This window comes from Colobus angolensis, unplaced genomic scaffold (assembly GCF_000951035.1).
Source record: "Colobus angolensis palliatus isolate OR3802 unplaced genomic scaffold, Cang.pa_1.0 Scaffold182, whole genome shotgun sequence".
In the NCBI taxonomy this organism is placed as follows: Eukaryota; Metazoa; Chordata; class Mammalia; order Primates; family Cercopithecidae; genus Colobus; species Colobus angolensis.
The window spans coordinates 2,631,957-2,641,469 of NW_012114955.1; the positions used below are offsets into that span (position 1 = coordinate 2,631,957).

The window sequence follows — 9,513 nt, forward strand, 5'->3', positions numbered from 1 at the left end:
TATGTCTCAGCAAAAACTAAATTACAAATACCTAACATGCCTCTAAAAGAGATCTGGCTTAAGGATGATATTTATAGACAAAGAAAAGGATAAATGATGAAGTGAATGTAATCTAGAAGATTAGTGGATCTGATCCCACAAGAAGTCAAGCAATCAAAGAAAAACTTGTGACATATATCCTGTAAATAACATTTGATCAGAGATATTAGTAGACATTTATTCATTTTAACACAAGGACTAAAAAAATTGCCTTATTTGCAGTGCACTGTCTTCCTGAGGGGTGAATTCAAATGAATCCACCAAAGTATTTTTTAATAAAAGCTATATTTAAGTACAAACTGGCTCAAATATTTGGGAAGAAAAGCTAATATAGGAAAGCTACCCAGAGTACAGTAATCCACACTAGACTTATTAATAGTATGCAAACAAAACATCTTTTTAAGTGTGTATCCCTATGTATATATTTATTGTAGACTGTATTTTTTTGAGTCACTTTAAAAATAAAATATTATAGCTTTGAATTTTTAGACTAAAAGCTAAGTCCTATAAAGAAAAAAAGACCTTTTGTCTTATGCATTGTTAAAATTTTTCTCTATAGTGCTTTTAATAAAGTGTATGCAACTATATAGTTTAACAGCATAACAACTGTTATTCCAAGACATCTTCAGTAACTTTTGAAATAACAAATGTAAATTTTAACATGTTCTTATATTTAACATGTTTGATATTTTCTTCTAGAATATCATAGCAAATAAATATTTAACATACACCAAAAGTACTTAAAAGATAAGAAGCTCCTTTCCTTTGGACATCAACTTTTAAAAACACGAACAACTTTTTGAAAGACAGAATTTACAAAGACAGAACTGTACTGACTTGAATTTGGAATTTACTAATTACTGGTGATACTTTAGTGAGTTTACATATGTGTATTATTACTAGATCTTAAATTAAACCATACTGCATATAACAACAACAAAAAATAATTATACTTCTCTTCCAGAGAGTAATGACCATATTCAAAGTCTGAGGCAATGACAAAATGGGATGCACATCTAATAATACTGATATACAGTTCTTCAGAAAAGACTAGTTTCAGCTGTTTCCAGGTTTACATAAGATGATGGAAGCAGTCTCTAATATGTTAATCAAGAAAATATACGCAATTGCCAGTTACTACTTATACATACAGAAAATAAAGATGGTGAGTCAAATGAAACATACAAACTTGGTAACTTCTCACCCTCCAGATATTTTGAACATATTTTAAAAATTTAAACAGGATATCACTGTGATCTTAAAAAGAGAACTTTAAAAATAACACATTATGGAATAGTAAAACTGAGCTGCTAAAACCAAAGTGGTAAACAGTTTTCTTGATGTCCTCAGACTCTTAACTAAAACCCAAATTAATACTACCAGCTAAATTTAATCCAAGTGTTGACTTTTTAAATGTCAACACTGTCAAACCTCCTTTAATAATATTTTAAAATATATGTAAATTTAACACATTACTTAAAGAGTTAATCTCATTTCTTTGAATGTGGGCTTTGGCCTAACTTGCAGAATGCTGGGGAAACATTAAAAAAAAAAAAAACAAAAAACCTAAATCAGCAATTTTCTTACTTTCTAACTACTTACACTATTAAATAAAATAACTGAGGCTGGGCGCAGTGGCTCACACCTGTAATCCCAGCACTTTGGAAGGCCAAGGTGGGTGGATCACCTGAGGTCAGGAGTTCGGGACCAGCCTGGCCAACATGGTGAAACCCCGTCTCTACTAAAAATATAAAAATTAGCTGGGTGTGGTGGTGCGTGCCTGTAATCCCAGCTACTCAGGAGGCAGGAGAATTTTTGCTTGAGCCTGGGAGGCAGAAGTTGCAGTGAGCCAAGATCATGCCACTGCACTTCAGTCTGGGTGACAGAGACCCTGTCTCAAAAAAAAAAAAAAAGATTGAAAAAAATTTTTTGTGGCACAAGGATCAGGTAGATGATTCTCATTTGGGGGTTATAATGAAAAAAAGACTTACAATCTATTTCATTAAGGATAATGGCACTGTTTTGAGTCAATAAAAATCTGAAGGGTTGTAGTTTTATAGTCACCTGAAATTTCTGAAAAGCAATATAAAATTAAAGGTAATGTCTCTTGATGTAGAAGATACAGGACATATTTTTACAATGACATTTCATAACTGCTACATTTTTCGTTAAATCTAAAGAGTCTGTAACATACACACATGTGTATTTTATTTCAGAAGAGTCCGTGGCTCAGAGATGTTTAGTTTCGACTTCTGGTTCAGTGAAATAAAAGTCCAAATGTCTGGAATTAAATATATGACCTGCTACTCGCCAAAGATCCACAATATATTCACACCAGATAGACCAAGATTAACTCTCCTATAAAGAGAAAAAAATTTTTATTAGAATTGGTTGGCCGGGCGCGGTGGCTCAAGCTTGTAATCCCAGCACTTTGGGAGGCCAAGACGGGCAGATCATGAGGTCAGGAGATCGAGACCATCCTGGCTAACACGGTGAAACCCCGTCTCTACTAAAAAATACAAAAAAAAAAAAAAACTAGCCGGGCGAGGTGGCGGGCGCCTGTAGTCCCAGCTACTCTGGAGGCTGAGGCAGGAGAATGGCATAAACCCGGGAGGTGGAGCTTGCAGTGAGCTGAGATTTGGCCACTGCACTCTAGCCTGGGCGACAGAGTAAGACTCCGTCTCAAAAAAAAAAAAGAATTGGTTACCAAGCATTTAAGGTCTTTTTCTAATAACAAAAATCTTTATGATTAATACATGTTTAACTGATATTTAATGTGATATTGCAATGAATTATGTTATACATAGTTTATCAGGTGAATTCCAGTAACAGTAATTACTTTCTTAGCTATGCTTAAAACCGAAATTTAGAATAAATAGATTTATGTCAGTAAACAAGAACTATTACACCAGGTAATAGCTAACAGAATAATTTTAACAAGCAAGATTAAAGTATCAATTACAATTAAAAGATGGAAGATATGGAGATGCTAGCCTCTCAGAGAACTGTATTACTTGATTTGAATTAGGAATTTACTAACTACTGGGAATACTTTGGTGAGTTTGCATAAGTGTATTATTAATACATTAAACTAAATCATACTGCATATAAAAAAAAATACATATACTTCTCTTCCAGAGAGTAATATGACTATATTCAAAGTCTGAGGGAATCAGAGGGTTATAAGAGAAAGAAATTACCTAACAAAATAAAAAAATCAATAGAGAATATCTGAAACTGAAGAATCAAGAGAGCTGTATACCTCTATTATTTGGAACTATGAGAGTAATAACAGAAGAAAAAGCCACTGAGGGACTACAGTCTACTTTGGGAAGCAGACTTGGGGAATACAGGGAATTGCTCATTTCTGTCATGAACTTTTAGCCCTCTATGCCTTTTTAAATTATGAGAAGGTATTAACTTTGGTAAAAAGCTGCCAAAAATGCCCTTCAAAACAGGTAATTCTATCAACTGTATTTTCCATTTCTTCATACCCTCACCGACCCTACACAGATAAATATCAAATCTGATAGAAAAAAAGTTAATTTTGACTTGTTTGTGCAAGAGTCTAAGCATCTTTTTGTGTTTAGGAGCTGTCTAAACACTATGAAGAAATCTTCCATGCCTTTGTCCATTTTTCTAATAAAATCATATATGTTCTTTATATATAACAAATATGAGCTTGGATTTGCTATGTTTGCAAACCCAATTACTACTGCTTATATTATAGCAGAATAATGCTTTGTTTCAGTTTGTCATTTAACTTTAAACTTTATAGTGTTTTTTCCCAAACAGAACATTTAAGTCACTGTGCAGTGAACTCTGTCTAGATTTTTTTTCCTTTTGCAAGTAGGACATTCATCTGATTCCTGTTACTGCACAAATATCTGGCATTAAATTGATAATGTATTTGGATCAATCTGTGGGTTTATGGTCATAAATCCAAATGGACTATATTTGAGCCACTCAGTCATTTCTTTTAAGTTATAGGAAAGTTTTTAACTATTTGTTTTAGGATGTATTTAAAAAATTATTCATGTTCAAAAGGTTAATAATTTCTAAGCTTTTCCCCCTGAGTTTAAAAACACTAGCTTTAGTCTAAAATGCTTAATTTTTGATATATAAGAAAATTTTTTGCTCATTAAGAGAAGATAGCGCTTTAAAAATTGTATCAATTTCTTTTGGCCTTTCAGTAAATTTCATTACATTTCAGTAAATGAAAAAGTGCTGCTCCACTAAGCACTTTTTCATTTTAATGCATATGACAGGCTGTATATGGCACTCAAACCTCATGCTATCATGACAAACCATCTATGCATCAAAATACCAATTTGGATCCACAGAGGAAAAGATACATTTTCAATTAAAACCAAAAATTGTTTATTTATATTATACAGGTTAAGCACCTATAATCTGAAAATCCGAAATGCTCCAAAACCCAAAACTTTTTGAGTGACAACATGATGCTCAAAGGAAATGCTCACTGGAGCATTCTGGGGAGTTTTAGATTAGGGATGCTCAGCCAGTAATTATTGCAAGTATTCCAAAACTTGAGAAAATCAAATCTGAAACACTCCTGGTTCCAAGCATTTCAGATAAAGAATACTTAACCTGTATTAACAACATATTTATATCAAATTCCATATTCCATCTAATATATATTTATAACCAAACATTCCTAGACATTTTAGGGAAAATTTGACATGGGAGAATGTCCAAGATATACCATAAGACTAAAAATTAGGTCATAAAGTACTATGTTTGGATACAATACATTTTTAAGCAAAAGAAACAAAAACAAAGCCATGTGGAGTGGCTTATGCCTGTAATCCCAGTACATCAGAAGGCCAAGGCAGGTGGGTGGATCACAGCCTGGGCAATATGGTGAGATACTGTCTCTACACATAATTAAAAATTAGTTCTAGTTTATACACTGCTGTGTTAAATACTTGTCTACTGAGTATGCATTATTTCCATAATTTAAAAATAAAAAACCCTGTTAGTTTAGATGCCCCACAAAAGTGAGTTTCCTAATCTTTCTGACAGGAAAAAATATATGATAAAAGAAGCTAATAGCTGGGCGTGGTGACTCACGCCTGTAATTACAGCACTTTGGGAGGCCAGGCAGGCGGATCACCTGAGGTCAGGAGTTTGAGACCAACATGGAGAAACCCCGTCTCTACCAAAAATACAAAAAATAGCCAGGCATGGTGGCGGGCGTCTGTAGTCCCAGCTACTTGGGAGGCAGAGGTTGCAGTGAGCTGAGATAGTGCCACTGTACTTCGGCCTGGGCGACAGAGCAAGACTCCATCACACACACACACACACACACAAAAAAAAGCGAGACTCCACCTCAAAAAAAAAGAAAAAAAAAGCTAATAAATGTTCATATTTGTTTACAAATTTCTGTTCATGTCTGTTTTAATCTTTGCATCTAATAAAGACAGGAGCTTTGCTTTCTCTACAGCAGTGCTGTCCAATAAAAATACAATATGGTATGAACAGCAAATGCAAGCCACATAATTTTAAATTTTCTAGTAGATACCTAATAAACAGGTCAAATTAATTTTAAGAATATATTCCACTTAACTAAATCTATCCAAACTAGTATTTTAATATGTAACAAATATATACAATTTTTAAGGAGTTATCTTACTTTTTGGGGGCTATGTCTTTGAAATCTGTTACACATTTTACACTTTAGTGCACCTCAATTTGGACTAGTCCTGCTTCAAGTGTTCAGTGCCACACGGGGCTGGTGGCTGGACAGCACAGTTCTAGGACATGTATAGACTCTAAATTAGAGTTTACAGGACGCTATCTAAAACTTAAAGGTGCATGCATATCCGAAGTGGAAATGACCACAATCCCTTCTGCTCCAAGCCCATCCCTTTGTTTTTTTTATTAGCCTTAGGTTACTTAGTATGGCAGAGCTGGACCCAGAACCCAGGTTTTCCAACTCCCAGATCAGGCACTACAAATATCCCTAGCTTTAGCTGGGGTCTACTTATTTCATATGTCATTTGATACACTAAAATTTCTAATCATCAAAATGAAAATACTAAAATTTTGAATTTCTTGCAATATGTGAGCTTTGTTACCAAGTATGTAAATGATTTCAACTGACTACTTTTCCATTGCAGTTAATGATATTATGGAATGGGTACCGACTCCGTCTCTCTGGAAGTGTAAACACTTTGCAGAATGCTTTGTGTCTGAAATGAAATGGCTTGGAAAAAAACAGACTCCAGATTAAAAAAAAAATTTTTTTTAAATGCCAAGAGTCTAATTTTTATCTCTCTCTGAATTATTCCTTCAGGGAACACAACTATAATGCTAACGATGTAGTCCACTTGCCTTTTACCAATGGGTTCTGAGGAGGTAGCTAATGGATTGCCCAAAATAGCAGAGGTAGTTTGTGACAGGGCTGAAGCCATTATCTATTGTTCAATCCATAAATCTTCAGTTACATGCTGCTGCCTTCTGCAGAATCTTAACATTGGAAGAAAATCAGTAAATAACTACTTACGTTTTTAATGCGTAAGTACCTACCCAAGCATTCCTGACTCTTTGGTCTTTATGACGTAGAGAAACATCAACAATGTATGAAACATATTATTTCTGCCCTGGAACAAAGACAAAAAAGACAAGATTTAATCCAAACCAAAAAGATTCCGTCTGGTAGGTAAATGTATATCTTATCAATTCATATCCTACTAACTCAGATTTCCATACAGTTCAGACTTTCATTTATTCATTAAACAAAATACCCACGCTTTGTGCTAGGAAGTGGGAATACTGCAGTGAGGAAGACAGAAAGGATACATGTAATCAAGGACCTAAGAGCCAGGAGGGAAGGCAGACAGTAAACTAAGAATCACAACAAAGCGTGAGGAATGCTGTGAGAGGAGGTGCCACAGGAACATATGAAGATGCAGTGTCTGATTTACGCTGGTTAGTGACAGAATGCCTCCCTGAGGGAAAGATTTTTTTGTTTTGTTGGGAGACGGAGTCTCGCTCTGTCGACCAGGGTGGAGTGCAGTGGTGTGATCTCAGCTCACTGCAACCTCCACCTCCCAGGTTCACGCCATTTTCCTGCCTCAGCCTCCCGAGTAGCTGGGACCACAGGAGCCCGCCACCTTGCCCGGCTAATTTTTTTTTTTTGTATTTTAAGCTGCAACCTGAAAGATGAGCAGAAAGGTAACATACTGGGGGCCGGGGGGCTGTGTTTCACACATGGGGAGAAACACTTATTAAGGCCTGGAAGAGCCTGGAGAGCTATTCTGAGGTTGGTGCCCCTGTACACTACACACACAGAAATGCCCTATCCCTCAAAGTAATGGTATAAACAAGTGTTGGGATAAAAAAAAGGTTTGAGTCACACTTTAAAATATATCAGAATAGGCCGGGCGCGGTGGCTCAAGCCTGTAATCCCAGCACTTTGGGAGGCCGAGACGGGCGGATCATGAGGTCAGGAGATCAAGACCATCCTGGCTAACACGGTGAAACCCTGTCTCTACTAAAAAATACAAAAAACTAGCTGGGCGAGGTGGCGGGCGCCTGTGGTCCCAGCTACTCGGGAGGCTGAGGCAGGAGAATGGTGGGAACCCTGCAGGCGGAGCTTGCAGTGAGCTAAGATCCGGCCACAGTACTCCACAGTACTCCAGCCCGGGCGACAGAGCGAGACTCCGCCTCAAAAAAAAAAATATATATATATATATATATCAGAATATACTTTAGCATATAAATAACATATTAAATATGAATTTATTTTATCTGCAAGGGAATACTAGGCAGCATATTGCTAGCTCTAAAATCAAACTATTATATGTAATTTTTGGTCTGTAAAAACAGCTCCAAATTTAGATTTTCAATTTACAGGTTAACTTTTCCCCACTTACTCTGATTTAATGTGTTTTTAACTCAAGAATCTGAGAGAATGTATGATTTTTAAAAGATAATGTTTACACTATAAGGAAAAGGAAAAAAAAACAGATAGTGGTTAAAAAACAAAGATTGGCATGGATATTCACAAGAACTTCAATGGCCCAAAGTATTTACATACAAAGACAAAATATTAAACTTGAAAGAAATTAATATATCTTCTTGAGAATCTGATAGAGAGCACAATTTATCACTATAGCCAATGTAAAATTTCTCAGTAAAGATGCTGGTAACAAAAATAATTACAAAGGTTATCAACAGAACTGATGCTTGTAATCAAGAGTAAAAAACCAGGCTGGGTGTGGCAGCTCATGCCTGTTATCATCCCAGCACTTTGGGAGGGCAAGGCAGGCGGATCATAAGGTCAGGAGATCAAAACCATCCTGGCTAACATGGTGAAACCCCCGTCTGTTACTAAAAATACAAAAAAAAAAAAATTAGCCAAGTGTGGTGGCACGTGCCTGTAGTCCCAGGTACTCGGGAGGCTGAGGCAGGAGAATCGCTTGAACCTGGGAGGCAGAGGTTGCACTGAGCCAAGATCGCGCCACTGCCCTCCAGCCTGGGCAACAGACCAAGCCTCAGTCTCAGGAAAAAAAAAAAAAAAGAGTAAAAAACCTGTATGTGCTTGTAATCTTAGCTACTCAAGAGGCTGAGTCAGGAGGATAGCTTGAACCCAGGAATGTGATATCAGCCTAAGCAACACAGCAAGACTACCTCAAAAAAAGTAAAACACATTAATGGAAGTATAAATTGATACAATACCTTTATTATAAAGTAATTTGGTAATATGTTATTTTTAAAGTCTTAAAAATATTTTGACCTAGAATTCCACTTTTAGAACTCTGGGCTAAAGAAATGCAGATAGCTGTATGCATGAAGACACATTTTCAGCATTATTTATTTTTATTTTATTTTATTTTATTTTTTTGAGACGGAGTCTTGCTCTCTCACCGAGGCTGGAGTGCAGTGGCGCAATCTCGGCTCACTGCAAGCTCCGCCTCCCGGGTTCACGCCATTCTCTTGCCTCAGCCTCCTCAGCAGCTGGGACTAAAGGTGCACACCGCCAGCCATGCCCGGCTAAGTTTTTTGTATTTTTAGTAGAGATTGGGTTTCACCGTGTTAGCCAGCATGGTCTTGATCTCTTGACCTCGTGATCCACCTGCCTCGGCCTTTTCAGCAGTATTTATAATAAAAAATTAGAAATACCCAAAATGTACAACAGTAGAGAATAAATTATACTAGTGAAGTTTTTTTTATAGCCATTAAGAACTATTTTTAGGCTGGGCATGGTGGCTTATGCCTGTAATCCCAGCACTTGGGGAGGCTGAGGTGGGCAGATTGCCTGAGCTCAGGAGTTTGAGACCAGCCTGGGCAACATGGTGAAACCCTATGTCTACTAAAATACAAAAAAATAGCTAGTGGTGGTGGTGGGTGCCTGTGATCCCAGCTACTCGGGAGGCCGAGGCAGGAGAATTGCTGGAACCCAGGAAGCAGAGGTTGCAGTGAGCCGAGATTGCGCCACTGCACTCC

At 36.7% G+C, this 9,513-nt stretch overlaps 1 protein-coding gene across 3 annotated transcripts in view; it reads right to left on the bottom strand.

Moving 5' to 3' along the window:
* Positions 1-574: 574 nt before the first annotated feature.
* TMEM209 (transmembrane protein 209) overlaps positions 575-9,513 on the bottom strand; it is a 42,909-nt gene continuing 33,970 nt past the window's right edge. For all 3 annotated transcript variants that reach the window (XM_011939598.1, XM_011939601.1, XM_011939599.1), the window contains 2 exons: positions 6,592-6,665; positions 575-2,397 (listed from right to left, as the gene is read on the bottom strand). In XM_011939598.1, coding sequence (XP_011794988.1) covers positions 2,343-2,397; positions 6,592-6,665 — 129 coding nt within the window. In that variant the 3' untranslated portion in view covers positions 575-2,342. The remainder of the gene's footprint in view (positions 2,398-6,591; positions 6,666-9,513) is intronic.